At 37.0% G+C, this 25,335-nt stretch overlaps 1 protein-coding gene across 2 annotated transcripts in view; it reads right to left on the bottom strand.

The window, feature by feature from the left end:
- PRKN (parkin RBR E3 ubiquitin protein ligase) overlaps nucleotides 1–25,335 on the bottom strand; it is a 713,780-nt gene that overhangs the window by 271,844 nt on the left and 416,601 nt on the right. For both annotated transcript variants that reach the window (XM_032681398.1, XM_032681399.1), the window contains exon 7: nucleotides 7,350–7,486. In XM_032681398.1, coding sequence (XP_032537289.1) covers nucleotides 7,350–7,486 — 137 coding nt within the window. The remainder of the gene's footprint in view (nucleotides 1–7,349; nucleotides 7,487–25,335) is intronic.

Raw genomic sequence — 25,335 nt, 5'->3', positions numbered from 1 at the left:
CACTTCTCAGACACAGAAATTTAATTAAAGCCAACTTCTTGTTGAAGGGAATGTCCTTAGCTGGTTCTGTGATCTGGCAGCAGCTCTACATTCTGCCATGTGGGAGACCAAGGCTCAGAAAGTGACTCAGGGAATATTAATCACTAGGTTTCAGAGACTAAACACATGCTGAATGTGCCACAGTTGGTCCCAGCAGGTTATTTATGGAGTATATAAGCTAGCAGACAGCAATGATTTCTTATAAAGGCTGACGCTTGCAAAGCTCACCTCAGAGATGGCGCTATACTGAAAGAAACCCTCTGCTTAGATAAAAACTGATCCATTAGGAAATCTCTAATTATCCAAGCATGAAAGGTCAGCTTCCCTTCATGCTGCAAAAGTGTAAGATAAACACCTCAAGCACATTCCAGCTGTAAAGATCAACATCTTCAGTCTGTTGGACATTTTTAGGGCAAACTCAGGTGTCTCCAGCCTGTGGAAGAAGAGTCCACACATAAACTACCAAACTACTGTCATGTAAAGTCCTAGCTTTGCAAAAAAGTAAGAGAAGCTGGAGGCATTATTTGCTCATTTTGACTACCCTCCCTCTTTAGATCTTTTTCTTTCATGCCTTGAACAGTTACCAATGCTTCTCCTTAATTCACGGCTTCTTCAGCCTCTCTCCTCAGTTCTTTCCCTTCATGACTTCTCTTTTCCCTATTTCCTGAATATTATTCCTTTCTTCTATTTATCTCAATTATTCCAATTTTTCACCCAGAGACTTCCTCATTAATATTAACTGCCTATGGACTAGAATGGGAGCCGAGCAAGGCCATTCAGGACTTAGAGCACCATCCAGGGACAATTGAATGCGGTCCTGGTTCAAAGTTAATCTGCATCCATGAATGAACACAAAAGTTTCTTGTTCAGAAGCTGACATTTCTTTCTTAAAAAAAATATTTTTTTCTGGAGAAGACAGACTTTAAGGAGATACAGTCAAACTCATTGTACTTGCTATAGCAGTACTTATATAAGATGAATTAGAAAATAGCTTGAATTAAAAACCCATTCAAGCAGTTCAGTGTAAATAATACTAACATAATAAAACTCCATTACTTGATTTTATTGTTCATGTATGTGATCATTTTTCTCAATCACGTGGCAGCTTAAAAGTGACTTTTCAACCATATATGCACATCAAGTGATCATTGTAAGATGAACCAGTATGAGTGGAAGTGCTTTCAGTCAGAACAAACACTTTTCATTTCCAAAGACAAAGTCACAGCTTTCATTGATTCCAGCTGAGACAAAAATTCACCTCCGCTTCAGCTGGACACAGAAATAACGAAAGACAGATAGACCCCTTTGCACACACTTTTGCTACTGCTCCAGCATGTTTATTTTATGTTGACACTGGCCATCTTATTTTATAGGACAAGAAGTCTGCTTTGAAAGTTCATTTCTAGTTCCTCTTAAAGCCAATTAATTTCTAAGAATGATTTTTTCATTATCTCTTGTCCTTCATTACTGCTAACCAGATTAGGCCTATGTGCACTGTCATCTCTATGTAATTTACAAATGAAATATATTGCAATAGAAAAACTAGTGAGAGATAAAGGAGAAAAACACCTATGGGAAGACATTTTATGCTGAATTTAATTACGGCCACTCAGTTTTCTCTAAGTATTACACTGTAGTTGTTTCCAGAGAAGAATCCAATGCCTGCTTCAAATATACCATGGGATAAAGCTCTGCTTGTTCTATAGATTTGGAGACTGTTGAGATAGGGAGATGGGTATCTGCTGACACAGAAACAGCACAAACACTTGAGGGAGCAAACCTCAGATGTCACTGCTTGAACTTCAGTCAACACTGAAAATGGAAATGAAGGAGTTGCTGTGACTTCTAACCATGTCCTTTGAGCTAGTCTCATGAGCTTGTGCCACTAAAGGAACACAAAAAACCACTTGATACTCTGTTAGTTCATGTTTATTTTATGACCACAGTGAGAGGAGAATGCAGAAGACCACAAAAAATTCTTCAGGAAACTACTTCACAAAACTTCTGCAAATTCAATTAATCCTTGAGAATAAAAATCTGGTTTATCTATATGCTTTTAGTTCCCTTCTCCATCAAAGTCTGTTTCTGTACACTCGAATATTTCATACCAACAAAATAATGTAAAAAGTTTATAGTTGTCAAGAATTTAACAATCCCTAAATATTAAACTTAAGGAGCACTTGGAAGAAAATCCTAAAGCTGCAAATATGCGTGCTTTTCAATTCCTTTTATTTTATTCCTCTATTAATCACTGCCATTTCCTGCATTTTCTGATTTCCTGAGGTACCTCAAATGTTTTTAAGCAGGATTATTGGAGAACACAGATTTCAAAAACTGTTGACATATTGAAGCTTCAAACCAAACATTTCTTGTACCAATTGGTGCACTCTTCCATTTTAGGACCCACTAAACTCTGCCTGTTTCTTCATTACATTCTTGAGAAGGTTCTGTTCATAGAACACTGACCTTCACTTTGAAATCCCTTGCACATACCCCCCTGAAATTTAATAGAGCTTTTATCTGCAACAGAAAAGATTCAAACACACTATCTGGTGTGATCAAATCAAACACAGTTTTCCTCCTCCCTTTTAGTTGCAAACTTTGCCTAAGCTAACTGTTTATTCTCCCCTTTTCTTAAGGGGCACTATGATTTTGAAAGATGATTCAGAGATTCACGACTGCACTGATGCACTGTTATTGTACAAATAGTATGTAATGTGGATAAAAAATTTAATCTAACCTAGAAGCTTTCTTTGAATGGAACATGGTTCTTGAGGCAATTTATTATACTTTAAAGCTTTAGTCTTTTTTATTAGCAGTTCCATATACAAACTAGGGTAAATCTATTTATTTATTTATATATCTATGTGGTAAAATCAGATTACTTCCAAATACAATAGTGTTTTACACTCATCAGGAGAACTGTATCTTTTATCCGGATTCCTTTGAAATATATCATGCATATGATTACTCATAAGAAATAAAGTAATGAAAAGACATTTTTGTAAAGTGCCTACAGCAGTGTAAAACCTTGCCTTTTCTTGGCATCACCAACTTTTCTTCTACCAAGGATCTGTGGAAGCCTATTTTACCAGGGGAACCAAGACTCATAAAGCTGTAATGCTATTTTAAAAATGAAACTGTGTTCATAGGAACAGTATGTATTTAAATGGGGTAATACATTGTATATTTGTATGCAATTCCTGCTTTGAGGTAATGCTATAACATTCTTTGCCCTGCATAGTAACTAAATAACCATAAATGATCTTTCATGCATATGCAAATCTATCCCTCTAAGCACCTTATTAATTATTTCAAAGATACTTGGAGGTCATCACTCATGAAAATTTCTATGCATGAAGCCTCATTAATACAAGACACCACACAGAGAGATGGGATAGATTTTTGTTGCCATTTAACAAGGGCAGAGAGTATAATCTGTAACGTTTACTTTTTTATTATAATGACCAATGAAATTCAGCCAGCTCCTATCTACAAGTCCTCCCTCTTAGCTGATACAGTGAGTTTGAATTGTGAGGCTGCTGCCACACTCCCCTGAACAGCTAATCCTATCAATGCACCAGTTACTGTGCTCAGAGCTCTGGCTGTTCTCAGCTGGAGTAGTGCTGGCTGGTGCTAGATTAGCAGCTAAACACTAAGGAATTAATGTTGTTCTTCCAAAAATTACAGCAATGACACATTTTGTTTTGGAACAAAGTGAAGCTATGACATTATTGAGGTGATACATCATAGCTCATCAGCTGAGATGACAGCCTACTTTTGAACACATATTATCTCCTGCTTAATTAGGCCCCATAACAGGAATCAAAGCAAAGCAAGGATATAACCACACAAAATACCTGAATGCAATGACAAAATGCATCTTCTGGCATATCTGTGCCAGGAAGTAAGAAATTAAACCTACTTGAGAAGCAGTGTTTATCTGAAATCCCTAGATCCTTTCCAACTCAAGTTATTATATACTTGTGATGAAAACACTGATCTTGTCTGTCACAGTGACCCTTTGCTGTTGCAGCTGCTGTTTATTTTTATTCTGCTGTGTGTGTGGTGCTTTCACCTCTAGGTTGATCCAATAAAAGATATAAAAAACTTGCTATGTTGGTACATTCCCTTGATAGAAATCGGGAACAGTGAGTCAAATGTTAATGGAAACTGCAGGCTATGTTCATTATGTTATCTCTATTTTTGAAAAACACTAGAATGAACAGAACTAATTGGAAGTGCAAACAATTTAAATACACTTAATTACAAAATCAAACCCTCCTGTATAGATTGAGGGCAATGTGTGCACATTTGCCTTGAAGAAATGGGCTAGTTTTTAAGTAAAGTCACTCTTACATGAAAATGATGAAAACATTTTTACAAAGTCCAAACTTCAAGACCTCTTAAACACTACTTCAGCATTAGTCTGTGATTTTAAAAATACATGCATTAATGCAGACTCTTTTGATCTGTCTGTGCCACCTGGTCACCTACTATAACATAAATCTCATCAGACTGAATATGACTTCAACATCTAACCTTTCAATAAAGCTCAGGTCTAACACTTTTTACTTTGAGTACTGCTCTGTTAGATATAACATGCATTAAACCCACATTGCCAAAATAAGAAAGAAATGTCTTTTCTTAGCATGCCCCATTGTATTCATTCCTGGCAAGGGAAATTCATTTTAGGCTTCACTGAGGTAATCAGAGAAAGCTGTGTCCAACAGCATTTTATCATCCTCACATGTAAATAAAAACTGCAAATTGCAGTTGCAAAATGAAGATTGTGAACTCTAGACTGTAAAAATGCTATCTTATGCCATTCAGTAGAAGTGGATAAGTGGAAAAGAAAGTCACATGATACTGATCTGAATGTTTCTTAATTGAATTAACTGACAATGAAAGCTGCTGGACCCATAGCTATGAAGAAAGCTAATAACCTTTGAACAGTAAGAAGGGTTGATGAACTCTCACTTGAACAGAAGAAAACTCTTCATAGGTGTGATGAAACTCAGTCTCATGACTTTTTCAAAGGACAAAAAATAGTCATTAGCTCTTAAGTACAACAATATTAGAGACAAACAAATTACTTGTATGTGAGAAAGCTAAGTTCAGGTAGCTGCAACCAGTGAAGTTGCAACAGCCCTGCTTAGGTTCTTCATTCTGCAAAGCAGTTTGAAAGATAATAATTCCAAATGCTTTTCTTTTTTGATATGGAACAGCTAACACAACAGAGAGAACTGATGGAGGTAGCAATCAATGAGAAAGAAGATGTATTGCAATTGTATTATTATTACTACTGCAATTAAAACTACTTTAAGGCATAGTATTTTGAAAACAACTTTCTGACTGGAGGAGTCCTGAAGCTTTGAGATTAACAATATTTTAGCACTCCCATATTTAGCTATTATAACACTTAAAGTATAACACAGCTGAGGCTAGACTGGCAGCAATAGCTTCTTTTCCATTCCCTAGCTGAACTCTCACTTGAACAGTAGAAGTATACTCATACTTTGTGCATCCTTTACAGCATCCCTTAAGCCAAGCCTATGCCTTCCTCACCATTCAAAAGACTGAAATCACATCCCTGAGCATTCCAGCTCCATCCTCTTGCATATTCTCCTCATCCTACCTCTACTCTGCTTCTACTGTTCAATTCCCATAATGTTCAACTTCAGCAAATACAAGAGAGAAAAAGACTGGCTTGCAACTGCCAGTCAGGGGTAAAAACTTCTGAAAACTTCTCAGTCTCCTCTCTGAGGGAAAAGAATTTCTGAAGTGAACAACTGGAGTTGAAGATATATAGAAAAATCCTAATACAGGTTTTGTGCAGCATGACTAGCAATGGGTTTACAGACAGAAGAGGTGGAAGAGTCATTAGTTTGACATATAAGCCTGAACTGGAGGAAGCTCTGTGACACCAGCCATAGCAGCAAGGAGGCTCACAAGAGAGGAGAAAGGTGAGCTGCCTGCTGCACCACTGGCATAACTGATTAACCTAAGGAACTAACAGAAGAAAAGGGAAGAAAATCAATAAAAGAGGGGGGGAAAAGGATGGATTCAACTCAAGCAGCTTATTAATTTGCGTGGGAGCAGGAAATGGATTAACTTTTGGAGAAGCAAGGAAAGAGGTTGAGTGTATAGACTAACCACAGCCGGTACTACAGCAATGTTAAGGTCGAGGAAAGAGCATTGTTCAGTTTCTCATGACAAGTTTTCCTACAAAACATTAAAAAGTGCTTTGTGCAGTATGACATCAGTGCGTAAATGCAGTAGCAGAGTGAACTGTTGAGGGGGAAATAAAATGAGACCTGGCAAGACAGCACATAAACAGCAGTTCTAGTGAAATGTGAAGATACATTGCTCGTTCGCTCTTGGAGCAATAAAAAATAAATAATTTTAAACAGTTCTTACTAATGTACTTTCAATACCCTCAGGGCATGTTCTCAGGTTAAGTAGATGCCACGGTCCTAAGAAATTTTGTCAATTTTTCTCCCATCTAGTGGGTTTTGAAACTTACTTTTCAGCCATTCAGGTAACCATGCAAACCCATCTCCTATTCAGCTTCTAATATGCTGGAAAATTATTCTCATACCACAATACAGGATTTGTGACAAACATATATGCGCACATTCAAAATTAGGAGCAGGGAAAAAGAATTCCATATAGAGAATATATTTCTTCACAGCAAAATTTTTGACAACTTTGCAGCCAACATGCAGTGTAATTGAATCAATTCTCAAAATAAATCTTCCATATTCTGTTTAAGCCTTCATTTAGTTAAGTCAAATTTTGTTTCCTACTCAGGTAAAACATGTAACCTGCCATCTTCTCAGAGCAATCGATATTTAATTCAGTGAGGTGAGAATCAGTAGTAATAACTTCATCACCAGGAAGGTGATTTAAAATTCCCATTGCAGCCCTTTTTTATTAATACTTGGGCCAGGAAAGTTAATAATTTACTTAATTTGAAAGTGAAAATGTGGAGGTGAAGGTGTTTTGCTTTTTTTTAACCAGAGGACAATGCTATCATCTGCTTGCACTTCATGATTATAAAATACTAATGTGAAGAAAGCATACATTTGATTTTAAAAGAAACACCCTTTGGAATCCAGTTAATTCTCCAGTTTGCTTGCTCAGCAAGAACCACTTCCATATTCAAATATTTTCTCCAAGAAATTAAACATACCTATGAAAGCAGTATAATTCCACTGATACCCTCAAAACTAATAAGTGATTAAAAAAAAACTTACCCTGAAATCAAAATCACATAAATTCAAAAAAAAAAATCATCTGAAACATACCTACACAAGGGAGGGAATAGCCAAGCTCTGGGTCATGGATGAACTGACGGTCATTCAGCATAGTCACACAATACAAATGGAAACAGTCCAGGCAAATGACATGGCGATGCACGCACTGGAACACAAGCACAGGACTCCTGTTAAAAACAAAACAGTGAAAATCATGAACAAGAACTGGACTGAACTCCACAAAAAGCTTCATTTCAAACTTATATTTTAATAATAATTTTTCATTCATAATACTCAAGGTTATCACATACATTAAATTAGAATTTAGCCTGGCATATTCCAGCACTTTTAAAAAGAGATGGTTTCTAAAATGAATCAGGTATGAGGAAATGGAAGTTAAGCTTTTACTGAAAGTTGAAACTTTGAAACTGAAAGCTGGAAAGAAGCAAGAAAAGTGCTTTAGTAACAGGAATCCTTTGTGCAAGATGAGGAAAGATCACATATGGTAAAACATCAAATGGTGATAGGTAGGATAAAATAGAAATGTAACCAGCTAGGAAAACTAAATAGGATTTTGTGAAGACCACCCTGTGCCTTCAGTCTCTCAAGGCCACCATTTGAACTCTGCATAGAGGGCATTCCCTCAGTAATAATGAGTAAAGTAATTCAGCTTCTGTCAGAGGTATGGGATTCATCTGAGAAAGAGACACCTAAACTTAAGTGCTGTATATAAATACCAACCCATATGCTAAGTGAGAAATTCCTGCTATAGTCAATATATTTAATGGAGGCTGAAACTCATCAGCTATCTGTATTCGGGTGAGCTAAATCACCAGCTTGGTTCCACTGTCTGTATTGACTAAGTCTCCATGGACCATTATAGAAATTCAGACACCTGCCCCAGAGACAACTAAATATGGCTATCCCGAGCTTGACAGAATACTGCTTATGGACATGCAGAGAGGAAACACTTGGAATGAGTGAGGACAAACAGTTTTATTCCTGAGTTGGCCTGCACTCAGAAACTCTCCCTCTAGTGGTGGTTAGAGCAATGAGAGGCAGTGGCTCCCAAAATCCTGCCCAGGACCATTACACTGGAGGTCAAAGAAAAATTGAGTAATACAGAAAATATTACATACACATGAAATGTGCCTTCACTGCAGGAACACACTGAATTAACCTAATGGATTTGCTCTAATGTAATTTATCTTCTGCTAACTCCTGATGGATGTATTTTAACTGTCAATTCCAAAGTAATGCGTGTTCGACAATCCTGCTTGCTTATCTCTTATCCTTCAGGACTATTTTGAGACCTCAAGTCTCATAATTGGAAAAATAAAGAGAGGGATGTTAAGCTGAACACAACAGCGAGATACCCATTCAAATGCTGAATTTGCCCGTGAGCAAACACAAGTAGAAATTTAACACAGTTAAATTTTTTTAGTAACTAGGAGGAAAAATAATTATTTTTAAAAACAAAGGGAGGAATTCTCACACATTCATGTTACTCCATGAGACAGATATTAAAATACATCAAATACAGCAAGACTTGTGATAAAAGATTAGACTTAGCAACACAGGTATATCTTCTATAAAACCTGCTAGATGACGCTTTGAAAACCGACTGGAACAGTAAAACACCAAGCCCTCAATGTGGGAATACAACTTCAAAATGTAATCAATAATTTCAGATACTATATACAAGCATTTAATCTTCCATGAAAATATGTTTTAACTTTGCACATACTATAGTATTCATGGCAGTGTTGGTATCTCCAAAAATATAATCTCTGTGTTTTAAGGATTTTGTTGAATAAAGAGCTTAAAAACTGAATTAAATAAAACCTCCCCGTTACTAATCCTTATTAGTTGCTCACTTGCTGTTCTGAATGTACCAAATAATAATTTTAAAAAGACAGGTGTAAGGCAAAATGAGAAGCTCATCTATATCAGTTTAGCTCTGGATGGCCCCAAAATCATTACAGAGAGGTGGAGGAGCAGTTATCTAGTCCTGACAGTGCAAAAGTCCCCATGGCTCACCTGTCAAATGTAACCTTTAGAAAAGCACATGAAAGTTTTCTTCCTGAAATGCAGCTATAATCAAATTTGTCTATAGCTTTAATGGATATCTTACTTCTAGGGTTAATTGCTCTTTTTTATTGTGTCTGTATCTTAAGTAGTTTTTCTAGTAACAGGGGAAGTTCCCTGGTTCTAAATTCACATTTCTCTGATCTTCATTTCAAATACAAAATGTATCTCATGTGTGGGGTGAGATCCACAAGAGAAAGCCATCAAAAGTGGAGCATCTTAAAGAACCCAGGCCAGAAGTGAAAACGGTGTTAATTAATATTTCTGTCTAAACTTGTATGAAACCAAGACTAATAGCACTTCATTATGCAAATGAACTACTATGATCAGTTTCTACTGTAAATTATCTTCTGGTAAATTTCTACTGTAAATTATTTTCTTCTTAATGTATTAAACTGTTTGAAATCAAAATTATATTGTCCAGAAAGGGCACAGCCCTATACGTACACATTTAAACTGCATCTTTAGGAACAATGTTAATCTTAAAACATGCTACTTTTTAACATTATCAGACTCCAAGTAATGTGTACAAGATAGATATAAACCTGTGTTCTGACTATGTCACAGAACACATGCTATTACACTGTCCACTAATTTTGCAGCCCATGGTATCTGTGTCGTAAGGTTTGGAGAAACTCAATCTGTATGCACTACAAATTTATCAAAATTCATCTGGCATTGGAACAATCACTGTACTCCAACATTTGCAGATTTTGTATCAAAGGAATGTAATTCTAGTTTAAAAGAGGTATAAAAGTCTTGTTCCTAAGATCAGTAAAGATGAAGATGTAACTATTATGCTCATAATGCCCATATGAAGCTAATAAATACTCATTCAGGATAACTCCAAGAGTTATTGATAGAAGCCTTGCTTGAACCAAACACAATTTATTTTAGAAAAGAGTATTATGAAAGTAAAAAAATTTGCCATGTAGTGTAACAAGGGCCCTTGCTCAATCTAACAACTGGCTAGTAATGTAAATCTGATATATATTTTAGAAAGTATCTCACAGGTTTCATTTACATAATGTGTTTGGCTGAATTAGAGGCTTCATGAGAATAATATATAAGAAAAATGTTTCTCACAGCAAGGGATAAATTGGTCCTTTTTGTTCACCAATTAGGATTGTAACCACTTTTAAAAATTGAAAATCCAACATTGTAATGCATCACAGGAAATTTCCATAATAAGTCACTCGCTCTTGTGCTCAGATTCCTTTTCATTAGAATTTTATCAGCATGCATTGCCTTAAATGAAAAAGAAAGGAGACCCTAAATGTTTCTGCTTCATGTTACTACTGTTGGATAACTGTGTAGCACAAAACCAGCACAGATGGAAGGGCTTTCTGGTCTGTACACTCTTTCCTCCTTCTCCTCAAAGCAGCAAGATGCCGATAATTTTCAGGTAGACTACCACAGCTAAATAAAGATATGAAGACTTGATCTTATTTAAGATAAGAAGGCCTCTGGAAAATAAATTGTTCTAGTATATCTCAAAATCTCATGAGGATTATTAGTCTATTGATAGTGAGTCCAATGGCTATGAATGTGAGGTGCTACTTAGCATAAGGAATTATTTGTAGACATAACAGTGGATAAGATGATATATCTTTCAATGGTTACAGAAAAATACACGGGGCAATTAGTCCCTTGCTTGGTCTTTACTTTTCATATTTTGAAAAAAACTAGACTCAATAAAGGTTAAACAGCACACCACAAATTTCAGACCATTATTTTTTTAGAAAATGTGAGTAGCCACAGTCTGAAGCGCTTCAGAGCAAGGAATATATTTAAGCCTGCAGTAATATGTGCAAATCACACTGGACAAATCTGTGAAACCCCCCTGAGGTCATTTCTAGGTGACAGTTGGATTTTTCTCACTTCAATCTCAAAATCTTAACCAAATAATAATAAAAAACCCTTGCCAGATGTCTGTAAGGCTGCCTTGCTGAGATTACAGTCAGCAAAGCAAAAATAGCCATGTGGGATTCATTTCTGTGCAGTAAATAAATATGAAGCACACAGCTATATCACAGCCTTTAACCCCACCTATGAGTACTATATTTATCATAACACACTTCTGCATTTCTAGCATATTTTTCCACTTTGGAAATCTTCCTGTACTTCAAAAAGCTTTCTATATAAGTACCATGAAATAATTTCATTTATAAATGGATCTCTATGTCATTCTGAAATGGATTTTTGTTAAGTTTCAGGTCAATAGCATTCAAGAAAAGGTGAATCACTGAAAAAAAATGTGTAAAGAAAAAAAAAAGGAAAGCATAAACTTTGGTGACACAGACACTACAGGCACTCTTCTGCTTCATAAACAATCAAAGTAATTAAACAGAAATACTGTCCTTGAGCAGCATTCAAGGGCTCTACCCTTGTTGCAGAATGGAATTACAATGTCTAAATAAGCCAAATTTTTCATCCATCACATGGCTTCCTCATAGAACCATATATAAGAAGAATATAGTCTTTTAATTCATACAAAGCTGGTGTCACATCTGGCTTTCCTGTCTACCACATACATTACACCGTCTTATTCAAAACTGTGGAAAGAATTGCCAGTTTATGATGGTTTAAGTGCATGGCTTTCTTACCATGAAAATATTTCTAAGTACTTTTTCATCGAATATGTTACTAAAATCCATTAGAAAGATGCTACTATGTATATAAAATAGGAATGTAGAAAATATAGAAAAATTACCACAGTGATTTATGATTTAGAACTTATGCAGTTTGGAGGAAAGTACAGCAGCAAATCCTGCTTTCTAATGGGCAATACGTGATTATGAATAGAAACAGTGCAGTTGCAGACAACCTGTAAGTAACAATGCAGGCCCCAAATATTTATGAAAGAGTAGGCATCTAAAATGGGTATCAAGACCTTACAAGAGAAAAGAAAAAATTATAAAGTACTAAGAAAGAAATATCACTGATATGACTTTGCAGTGAAGTATCCATTTTTCACAGACTTTTAGGACCACAAAAAAGTACATCCCTGCTTTTCCCTTCCCAAGGGATAAAAATAAATCTTTACATAGACTATGCTAATCAAAAAACCCAGTATATATAAACACAATATTATCACAAAACTGACCTGTTAAATCCCTTAGAACAACAACAAAAAAAAGATTTTTTTTTTTGTCTTTGATCACTTGTCACACAATGCATCAAAGGTCATGAAGTGAAGGTTACAAACAGCATGTGACATCACTATGTGAGCTTAAATTTTCTGGCTGTGCTTCTGTATAAAAATGTATTCTGACCCACAGCTGTTAACTTAAAGGGGCATCAGTAAGTGAAATCTGACCTATTTTCTCTTCTATTATGTTACATGTTTTCCTCTAAAATGTGCTTTCATGTTTCTTATTTCTATCGGAAGGCAGCGCCAAGAGGCCAGAACCCCGAAACAGCCTGACAGTAATAAACCAGAATATAAGAGGGAAAAACAGGCATGCTTAAAATTAGTACACATGATGGCAAGTACTCCTTTCAGCAGTGTTCCTGTTCACTCTGTTGTTAAGGTTTTTTCCAGGCTATGGAAGCGGCACACTTTATTGCCTATAAAACTCTGATCACTGTGGCAGGCAACAGCATCTGCCTCCTGAGGACACAGGCAAGGGAATTCTATGTTACCTGTAGTGGTACACTCATATTAGCACCTGGTATTATATATGTGCTATGCCTGCTTGCTCAGACATGCCTTGCATGAGCTCCATGTTCAGACACAATAACCACCCTTGGACTAACAGTTGAATCTTATGATACAAAGGAGTAGACAGTCACTGGGTTGGAGGAGAAACTTCCTGTAATCAACCAGATTAGCTGTTTACAGTGTTCCTCTGCACAGCAAATAACTAATAAATCAGTCATGCTTTGAAAGCAGATCAGTAGAACCTGCTCCTTTTCCTTCATCTATCCTTTTAATACCTCACTAATGCTCCAGTGGAGAGAAAAGGAAAAGATCTCAGTAACGGAAGCAAAAGATGACAAATGGGAACAAAGCAAGCAGCCCATGAACTGCCCTAACCCAAGCCCTGGTTAGCTTGCTGGTTACCCTTTGTAGCTTGCTGACTTCCAGCTTATTGTGAACCAATTCATCCATACTGGCTCTTTTGTACGCAATGACCTCCCAAACCCATGGCACTTGTACCCTCAGCTTTTGCTACCCAAGGCTGGCAAATGCTGCTTTCACGCTTCCCTGGATTTAAACTGGCTCACAGTAGATTTTCATATGCCCCGAGGCAGCACCCAGCATTTAGCAGCACAGTCAAAACTGCATATCACTGACAGTCTACAGCAGTTTGCCCAAGGATCCTTCCTTTCACAGGCTCCTAACTTTCTGACTAGAGATACTTGAGTTTGACAGATTAGAGACATAGTCAGAAATGCCTCGTTTGGTTTTCAGGAAAAAAAAAATCATCAAGGCAACTAATGAAGTTGGAAGAATGATAGGATATCACAACAAGAGGAAGAAGAGCTAACTCAACCTGTACAAGCAGCACCATGTGATCTTTCAGGAATTAAGAATGAATAAATGAAAAAAGTCAAAATGCCTTTGTACCCTAATGGCTTCTTATTCTACTGATTGGTCCTATTGGATCTACTGAGGTCCCATTGATTTCTTTCAAGAATTGAAACCTTATTTGGATTTACTTTCTACAGTTATGGTAGTAAAATTAACATTGTCAGCAAATGTTCTTATGCCACTGGAATGCCACTGTCTATGTTTTAAATTGTTAGAATGGGCCCTGATGTGGCTTTTACGCTTGTCAAATAGCAAAGTCCCAAAGAGTTCTTAGGCATAGTCCAGGGGTTATTGTGTGCTGTCTCCAACAGGCAACAGCAGTACGCATGTGGACACTGGTTTAAAAATTAAGAGTCCTGACAGATCTTTAGTCTAGGACCATTCTCTTAACACCACAGTTTACCAAATTATTCTTTTTTCTCATTTTAGACTCCATTCCCCAAATCAAACCTTTTGAGATAGCCTGTGAAAATTATGTTGTCTGTAAATACATTAAACAGAAGAAAAGTTTCCTAACACAAAAGACAAGACACAATCTTGACCTCTTTTTGTCTTCTCGGGGATGCTGAATTCCCTGAAAAGATATGGAAGGAAAAGAATATTGGATATAATCTTAAGGTATGTTATCATATTATACTCTTCATTCCCTGGGACTCCAGAAGGGACCAGGACTTTTGGATACAATCTGTCACCACTGTGTAAATTTCAGTTATTCCCTTCCAGTTAGCTTTGAAACTACACCCTGGAGCATGACCTTTTGGATTGTACTTCTTAACATATATAAAAGAAAAAAGATTGGAAAAAAAGGAAAGAGAGAAGGGGAGAAGAGGGGAGAGGAAAGAAAGACATAAGAGGGTGCAATTATCTGAGAACACCTTCTACATCGGCATCTCCATTCAAAGAGAAGAAGAGCAAGCCTTGGGCTAGCAAGTCTCATAGAAAGCATTCTGACTTGGCAGATTTTAAGTGTACAAAGTAGTCACTTATCCTTAAAAATCTGAAGAAAATAGTTTGCGACATCCACTAGAAAATTATACTAGCAGTGAAGATGGCTTCTTTATGTCATATTCATATTGTGAATTTTTGTTTCTGATCTTATTATGGCCTTTTGTCACACCTGTGGAATTTAAATGCCCAAACATGCATGCAACTCCACGTTTAAATTTCATTAACCTCCTCCATCTTTTCCCTACATGTCAACCTCCAGTACATAAAAGAGTAAATGGAATCAACTTTCTAACCAGGAAAAGAAACAACAAACACCACATACTCCCACACCCAAATTAAGTTGTAAACCCAAACAAATTATTATAAAGTTTGGGAAGTGTAATTTCTGAATTTGTAACTGGGCCAATAAAAATATGCAGAAAAATTCTAAAGATTTACAGATAATAACTCAGAAGAGGACTCTGGAAGCTTGAATAATTTTAGGTGGCTGTTTTCTATTTAATCTCAGCACATATTTTCATTAGTTTTGTACTGCCTACTTGGAGGTTGGCTAGTCCTCTTTGTGCCTGTTCTTTCAAGGAATTACCATTTGTATTAGGTCTCAGGTAATGTACTGCTCTTTGTATAGGAGTACTCAGGAAAAATATTCTCCCTACCTGACCTAATAAATTGTGTAACACTTCGGAAGACTGCCATTAATCCAAGTATAACATTGCATTTCTATAGAATTCCAGATCTTGATATCTGAACAATACAAAAAATATAGGTGAAAGACAATAACTAATAGGCACTTGTGAGATTTGTTCCTCTTCTGCACTTAGTGAATATTTCAAGAATGGAAGAAAGGGTATTCACAATACCGTTTTACAATATCATCTCTGAAAATCCTGTGGAAGCTGTTTGTGATGCCAACAAGAACTGACTTATGAAAGAAAACACATTGTAAGAAAAAAAAAATGTGGTGGCATTTCCTCTGTTCTTTAAGCAGATCAGGTTTTTAGTTAATGAAATAGTGAATGTCATAGAACTTATATGAAGACACTTGCTGGAAAAAGAGTGTGTCCAAACGGGCATGTGTCTTGGGAACCATCACTAATACTTCATTTTGGTCCAACTTTCCCTTGCTTTGACGAAACAGTTTACTCCCTACCTCACACTTAGCTACTTACATGGACTGACAAATGGTCAGGGAAAAGGAGTATGGATTTTTCATCTTACCTCTTCCTTGTCCTCATTGAGCATTTGCTTAAAGAGGACAAAGCAAGCAAAATCTACAACTTTCTTGGATGCTACATAATAGCCACAATTGTCAGCACTAATGAACAGTTTTCACATCTCATGTCTATCTCAGAACACCTAAGTCATTCCCACAGAGACTACTCATACTGACTCTTCTGTTACACTCTCTCTCTGTTAGAAGAAGTAACCTGGCCTCGGGAGAGAAGACAGATTATAGGTAGAAATTTGATACATATCCCAGTATTTCAGAGAAATAAAGAATAAGAAAGATAAATTCAAAAATATTAATGGGCATTTACTAAGGTAAGTTTTCTTTTACCTTTTTAAATTTCTTTTGACCACTCCCTTTACACACCATATTTAGCTGCATATGAGCTGGGGTCTGGATTACAGTCTAGCTATTGGAAAAAAAGGAGTAGTAAAAAGAGTAAGGAAATAGAATAGAAAACAAGGAAACCAATACTTTACATAGTAATAAATAAATAAAACTCATTTAACACGTGATATAATATCCTGGGGATGCCCTGCAACGCTTATGGGCACACTACTTAACTTCATGGTCCACCTATTCACAGGCTAATAAAACCATAAACTATATAAAGGAAGCTTTCATTACAAATGGTGGATTCCTTCCATTACAATGACAAAGAGAGTATATTTGTATATGGGGTCTAACAGCTGGCTGAGCCCTAAGAATTTGTACAGCACTAAAATGTGTCCAAGGAATACATTTGAACTCTGTGACAAAACCCTTCCTGCTCCTTCTTTTGTTCAGGGAACAAAGAGAGATACATTATTACTCTAAACATACTGACACAACAAACAAACAAGAAAGCATCACTTAATTCAAAATGTAGGCTGAAATAACAAACATTTCCCAATAGAAATGTTTCTGAAATTCCTGCATTTTCTCTGTTTCAAATTATAGAACAGCACTTGAAAAAAATGTAACCCCACCTTGGTATTTACCAATGAACATTGGAAATTAGATCGCTCACCAATCCCTATCCTTTACTCTTAAGTGAAACATTCATACTAAAGTACTTTTTCTAATAATTTCAAATATTATATATGAAAACTGTACTCCATGGTATATTTTTTAGGGTTTTTATAGTCATAAGTTTTTAAAAAATCATCATTGCTTAAAAGAGAATGACATTTACCTACTTTGTTTCAAAAAAACACCAAACAAATCAGGACAAAGGGAAATTACTTGATTGGATTTTGGTTTTTACTTTAGATGCCATGTAGAAATAACCTCTGAGATTAAGATTGTGCATGCTAAAAAATAAACAGGGGTGTTTTTGTGTTAGTAATCAAGAGAAAAGTACATTTGGTAGACTGTAGTCAGTAGATTTTGTCAGATAAAATAAGGGGAAAAAACTGGAATACATGAATGTAGATTTCCTGGTTTGAAACCCTTAGAGATGCTGAGGAAAAAGCTTTAACTATGAAGTGAGTCTCATTCCTTTGATATGTTTCAAAACAATCTAAAAGGCCGCATGGTGGATGGCTCCATTCACAGAATAAACTGCAAAAACTTCTATGGGATATTAAATTCCATATTCTAAGTTACAACTCATGTACATGACTCACGTAAAACATTATTCAACTACACTATTACTGAGTTTACATGTAACAATATTCAAAAAGGAAATGTCAATAGATTTTTGATATTTAATTTTTAAATAATTTTAATTCCTGTATTTTCTAGCATATATATCATTTACTGTCAAACTCTAGTCTCACAAAGACATAAACTTTTCTGGTAGTGATGAAGAAAGCCTTGAAATTCAGTGATGAGAATTGGAGGGCACGTAAAAATGCAGCTGTGCAAATTATGTTAACAAGTGGAGACAGTAAGAGAACAAACTTGTCTAAGTCATACATCCTCCTCTCAGTGTCATGTCATGTATTTGAAAGTAGTTCATGCAGAGGATTTATGCTTTCTTTGAGAGATAGGGTGCTGTCTTGAGCTCAGCCCCATTTATTTCTAAACAGATGAACATAGCATAGACTTTGATTAACACAAAAGCAGAGACTGAATCTGGTAGAAATTTGGTGCTGCTTCTCTGAAGTTATGACAGAAATGCATTTGGTTGCAGTCTGCAAAAGAAAAATTATATGAGGGTAATGAAAAAACTACACAGAACACTGGCAATTAAGTTTCCAAAATGACTATTAGAAAAGTTAAGACTTGCCACTTCTTTCCTAAATCTGATTCTGTTTGCTTATAACCAATTGCTAAAATGTCATTTATTGTATCTGACCACAATTTGGTCTTACACATCTGTGAATAACTACAAAGATATAACTCTGTGTGAAAAATAGTATCTTATATTGACAGGAGCAGACCAGGTGTCTTAATCACATCTAAAAAAAATTAATTGCACAGCAGCTGCATATAGAAAACATGTTTGCACCTGTACATCTGCTTATTTTATGTGGAAAACATTCTGCATTAGCATTTATTGGACATATTTGCATTTTTAAGGGAAGGATGACAGCAACTTCAATTCTGAAATAAAATTAACTTAGAAAAGTTTTACCCAAACTTCCTTATCTGTAAAAACCTTACCTTTCCCCCTCCACTCCAAACATCACAATAAAAATCTTTTTCATACTACTTATTCAGGGGTTTGGGGCAGTGGTTAAGGCCAGTGAATCTCACTGCTATGCTCTGCCTGGCCTTATTTAGAGTTTAGAATCAGAGAGAATAAAAGTTCATAAACCAAGTTAAAGCTTTAAGTGCAATAAAGCACCATTTTTAGGATGCTCACAGTACTACATCCATGCCAGGCTTCCTAGCAATTACATCTTTGGCTAACAGCTACTGGAGCTGATTCTGCTTCATTCCTCCTTTGTGGCAACTTTATACCCTGCAGGCAATGGGCAGACCAAGAAGGAAAAAGGAAAAAACAAACAAACGAACAAATGAAAACCAAAACCAAACCCCCAAAACCAACCAACCCAACAAAAACCACCAAAAAACAAAACCAACCAAAACAAATATAATCCCTGAAATGACAATTACTAGGAACAGTCAGCAATCCAAGTGTATGGATTCAATACAAAGCTCTTCCAGAAACTGCCAAACCCTGTGAGGATGATTGATCCTCCCAAGAATGTTCGGGCCAATTCTTATCAAAACTGACTCACACATTCCCCATTATATAAGGTAGCAATTATGTTTCCCACTCTGTCTTACATTAGCTAGCCTGACAGTGATCCGTTCAGCCATGTGTGATTCATTAGGTTTGCCTTCTGTTTCTAAACATGAGCTATTGAAGAGAGCAGCCCTTGAACCCCAGCCTGCTTTGGCAAAGTGTGAGAAGTCAATGACATTTCCTTGTCTTGTGGCATCAGAAACGCAGCAGCCTCCTGGCGCTCTGAATCACCACACCACACGTGCTCAGCTGAGCACTGCAGCGACACAGGTTTTATAAATAGTGCCTATACAGGGTTTCAGCGTACTCGTGTAAAGGACCTTTTTATTTGAGGGTTGGCCTCACTACAGACAGCCTTGTTACATGGGGTGAGGTTTATCGGATTAGAAGCAACACTGTTAGTATTCAGGACACATTTCCGAGTGCATATGACATGTCAGCTGCTTACATATCTTCCAATTCCGCTTCACATATTCCTTTTACAGTTAAACATGAAGTGACAGAAGTGTAGAAATATCTGTGTCCTGCACTCTGCGAACATAACAGCTAAAAAAACCACCTTGACATGTCAGCTGACAACAGAAAAAATATCCCTGATCTCTGCTGAGGCATTGTGATTCTAACATCAACTACTTGTAACAGAGAGAAGAACTGAAAATAAAGAATCATGAACTTCACAATTAAATATATGCATATAAAAAGCATAAAGAATTTTGTTTGCATGCCCCTAGTCACAGTTTCAGTCTTTGCTCCTCCTTCTGTGTCTGTACATTTACTTACTCCACTTTACAGACATCCCAGAGATCTAAACACAGGGCTAGCTAGTTGTTTATTTCATGCATTTGTAGCTATTTTCTTTTAAAAGATATTTTCCTGCATCTTCCATTGACAGATACAACACTTCCAGCAGCTAGTTCTTCCATCATTTGAATAAATGAAGCACTCCCTGCAGCAACTCCGCTTCCCTCCAAGATTAATTCTCTACTATTTACATTTTTTTTCTCTCTGTCCTCCAGATTCCTCCTTCAACAGCTCTGTAGTTCTACCTTCACCTCTTGTTTTCAAATCAAGGCCAGCTTTATGATTTTGAGTTTCTTTGGGGCCAGGAATCTAGTCCAACAAAAGAAGACAACCCTCCCATGAAAGTGATGCTACATGACACTTTTCTTATTAGACTGATTCTGTATTTACTGTACAAACTCCAATTTTCTAGAAACACATTGGTAACAGCTTTAAATTCATTTATGATAAACACAGCATGTTGTACAGTGTCAAAGGATTTCTTCTCAGTGTTATTCACATTTAATTTTACATTCAATTAACTACCAAGAAACTTTTTACTTTTTAATATTCAATTTTTGAGAAGCTGTATCATGAAATAAGATCTTTTGTTTACCTGATAGTTGGATGATGAGGTTGGTTATGCTTTAAATACACACTGTTGAGGGTGCGTGGGAGAGTTTGGGGGGTGGAAATGAAGCTGTACATCTTTAAAAGCTACAGATGCCCACATGACCTTCAACATCCTGTACATGCTGTGAATTGCATGGGAGACATTTGTTATGTACCTTGAAAGGTGAAGAGCTCCGGCAACCTTGTCGAGATTCTTATCTGTACTCAGAGGATGGGGTCTAATTTTAATTTTGCTTAGTTCTGCATTAATTGTAACTGACTACATACTGAGGACAGTGAAACTGTAGTCAGCTGTAAAACCAGTGGGAGGTCAAAATTTTCTGGTAAACAAGGTACCTGCAACTTTCTCATGATGTTTCTCAAATAATGGGTCACAAGTGGAACAACTAGGAAATTGCCATAAAAATAGCACATGTTAATGGAACAGTCTTAAGGAGGACAAAATCTTCAGTCAGGTGTTACAGGTAACAGCAGTGCCCATTTTAAAGATAAGATGAAAGGAGACCTATTACAAAAATACTTGTCTTTGAAATGGGTAAAGAGGACACCTAAAAAGTTTTAGCAACTCATACCTAGCCATTTTATTCAACTCACTTGCTTTTCTTTTATTATTTGCTACAGTTATTTGTATAATCATCTTATATTCTAAAAGGTCGCTATTCTTATCTGTCATGGATATTGCAGAAAAGTCTAGCTGAGATAAGGTTAATGCACCTGTTTCTGAAAAGCAAATGTTCAAATGTTTTCTGATGGTAATATTAATGCTCCACAGTAGAGGTGACACTTTATCACCCCACACATAAACCATGTGCAGTGCAATATATATCCTTGGCTGCAGTACCCATGAGACGGTGGAATTCTGGATCCTGAAAGGAGGAAGCAGAACAAAATGCAAGATTACAACCCTGGACTTCAGGACAGCAGACTTCAGCTTCTTCAAGGATTTAGTTGGAGGAGTCCCATTAGATAAAGCTCTAGAGGGAAGAGGGGTCCAATAAAGCTGGTTAATATTGAAGGATCACTTTCTCTAAGCTCCAGTGGTCCATCTCAATGCTGAAAGTCATGCAAAAATACAAGGAGGCCCGCGTGGATGAACATGGAGCTACCAGGAAAACTGAGACATAAAACAAGAGTCTATAGAAAGTGGAATCAGGATCAGATAACATGAAAGGAATATGGAAGCACTGCCCAAGCATTCAGCTAGGAAACCCAAGGACTACCTGGAATTGAATCTGTTGAGATGTCAAAGGCAACACGTAAGGCCTACGTATATGGCAAAAATACAAAGTCCTGCACCTGAGAAGGAATAACCCCAGGCACCAGTATATGATGGGAGCCAAACAGCAAGAAAACAGCTTTGCAGAAAAGCGCCTGGGGCTCCTGGTGGACACTGAGTTGAACATGAGTCAGTCTCTTGCCACAGAGATAGCTATTGATATTGTGGACTACATTAGGAGGGGTGTTGATCCTACTGCTCTACTCAGCACTGATGAAACACACCTGGAATGCTGGGTCAAATTCTGTGCTGTCCAGTACAAGAAAGGCATGGAGCTACTAGAAAGATTCCACAAAAAAAGGCCATTAAAATGATTAATGGATTGAAGCATCTCTCATAGGAGGAAAGGCTAAGAGAGCTGGGACTGTTTATCCCGAGGAAGAAAAGCTCCAGGGGAATCTCATCAATGTACAGATATCTGAAGGGAAGGTGTAAAGAAGATGGAGTCAGGTACTTTTCTGTTGTGCTCAGTGACGGGACCAGAGGCAAAGGGCACAAACTGAAACATAGGAGCTTCTGTCTAAACATAAGGAGGAACATTTTTACTGTGAAGATGACCAAAAGAATTTGTGGGGTCTCCATCCCTGGAGATATTCCAGAGCCACCTGGAAACGGTCTGAGCAATCTAGATGATCCTGCTTGAGCAAGGGCCTGGAACAGATGACCTCCGGATGTTCCTTTTAACCTCAACCAATTTCTGAGTCTGTGATTTTGTGAATAAGATATTACAATACAGTAGAACAAATAAAGCTAAAAATTACAGTAGGTCATAAAAGTAGTGCAGAATTGCACTGTTCATTAATAAAAGACAACTAAATATAACTGAATATTGCAACCCCAATTTGAAGAGTGTGCAAAAGGGCTCTGGGTTCTGGGCAATGTACTATTTAAACAGAAGAGAGGTATAAGAGAGGATTATTTTATTTTGTTCATGTTGGGATGGTATATACTAACTTTAGCAAGCACAGTATCCTTTCACTCCCATGAGAAACAAAACCGCTTGCAGGGCTCCTCTGTACCCTTGTTTAATCTGTGACACTGCAATTGGAATTTGTCACTCTAGGAGCTACATTTGATGTTACAGCCTGAAGCAGAGCTCAACCAAAATAAACAATCTGCTCTATTCTGCTTAGACTAATATGACAGTGATGTAAGCCCCAGCACAGTGGAAAATGCATAAATGGGCTGCCACACAGCACACACACACATAGAAACAGCAAGACAGCTCAGAAGTTTTATTACTTATACACATCGTGTGTAAGAAGCCTTGCTTGGACTTTGGCTGTACTATGCAACAGTATTTTTTCTGTGTGTTAATGTGGAAAATATGCTTATTGTTTCAAATGGCCCTAGGAATTTTGTGCCACACTGAGAAAATATCTTTATCTTGAAAAAAATAAATTAGTTGAGTCAAGAATTTGTTCCATGACAACCTGCACACAGTTATTAGGGTGGGAGAGCTGAAAAGGATTATTTTATCATAAACATCCCACAGTGACACAACTGCACAAATATTTGTCCCAATAGCTTGTGTGTGAATACAGTATTTTTTTGTTCCCTCTCTGCCTTTCTCTGGTTTTTGATTTAGGGCCTCTGGAGCTTTGCCAATGCTAGGCTGTTCATTCCACTTGCACATACAGGCTCATTAATGCAAATAGTCACGTTGAAGCCCTAATCTGGTTATTCCTTCTACTCAGGATCACTTGATCAGAAGGAGGATGGGGAGGAAAATGCTGTACATAATTCTGTTAAATTCGTCAGCCACAATGGCTGACCTCAAATCTAGAGTCTTACATGCAGTCATTTTTCCTTTTCTCTGTCCCCAAGCTAAGAGAGCTCTGCAAAGGCAACTGACTGAGCAGGTCACATTTTTCTATAAAGATACAAGAGGTTATCTTGTTCAAGTAATTTTATTTCAGGAAAAAAAGAGGATGGAGTGAAAAGGAAAGCAACAAGGTCACTTCAATAACATCACAGAATATTTTCTAACTGTCTTACTTTCTTACATTTTCAGCCTCAAAGATGCATTTTCACATAGAGCATTTTTATTTAAAAAGGCAAGAAAAACCAGCATCAACACAAAAAAGATAACTATGTGTATAAAGCAGCTCGTGAAAGTTAAGGGTCTAAGAACAAAACACCTTTTCTCTCCACATCAGGTACAATTTATATGGCCCTAGTGCAATGTTTCCCATACCATCCTGCCAGTGACCTCATCTCGCATCTGTAAAATCATTTTCTCAAAGGACATGAGGCTATCTGTTCTGGGTGAGAGCTCAGCTCCTGTATTTCTTTTTATCAGAGACCTCTACATTAGCCCAGCCGAAGTGTAACAGGTAAAATTTAAAATTAATGATATTGAAGACACGTAAGAATCAGTGGCCACTCTTCAAGATTTTGCAGAGAAACAGCCGGCCATTTATGAACACCCTGCTCTTCTCCTTTGCCCCTGCCTTGCTGACAGCCTGAACCGTGAGGTATTTACTTCCTTGCACTGGCAAGGCAGGGCTCAGCTCCCAGCTGCCACTTTGGATTGTGCCATAGGACCACAGCACTGCAATATTAGCAAGTTTAAAAATCGTCTTGATTTTTCGAATTCTTACTTTAAGCAGCTTCTTCCACTACATCCTACTACTAAGGGCACTGTGCTTTGAGTGCACTTGTTTATATTCTGAAGCTGTATCTCAGACTGGATGTGGGTATTTCCCAAATCCTCCCTTCCCCCATCAGCAGATTCAGTCAACAGAGATACTCAGGTCTACCCCTAGATGGAGATACTGTCCGCAAATCGCTGCGCTGGGATTACAAATTCAACTCTCTGAGCGCAAGAAACCAAAATTAAGTACTGACTATTTATTAATCTCCAGGCAATTTATGAACCCCCCTCACTCTTCATACATACTTCTCTGGCCTGGGCTGGCACACATCAGGGATCATATTAAAGCCTTTAACTCTCTCTCATCCCTTTTCTATCCTGCATCAAGAGCTATTTTCCAATCACATAAAACTCCAAAAGGAAGAGCTAACGGCTGCTCAGAGAAAGCTCTGGATGCTTCCTAGATTAGGAGCAGACAGCAAGTGATGTAGGGACAATGCTGTCATCACGAGAACCTATACTGACATATTTCAACAAGATATAATCATGTAGAAAACACCTAGGGGATGTATGTATTAATTTTTCTGTTTAACTTATATAGCACATTTATTACCATGCAAGTTATCTTCCTCATGTTATTTTCTATTTTCAGCTTGACACTTTTCTTAGCTGGTTGCAACTAGCTGAAAAGTCGAAACAAATACCTAGAGAATATGCTTGTTACCCTAACAAATTAATTTCATTATTTTTTCCATGTTTTTAGCAAGATCTCA

This window comes from Chiroxiphia lanceolata, chromosome 3 (assembly GCF_009829145.1).
Source record: "Chiroxiphia lanceolata isolate bChiLan1 chromosome 3, bChiLan1.pri, whole genome shotgun sequence".
Classification (NCBI taxonomy): Eukaryota; Metazoa; Chordata; class Aves; order Passeriformes; family Pipridae; genus Chiroxiphia; species Chiroxiphia lanceolata.
This window is presented reverse-complemented; position numbering and strand designations above follow the sequence as displayed.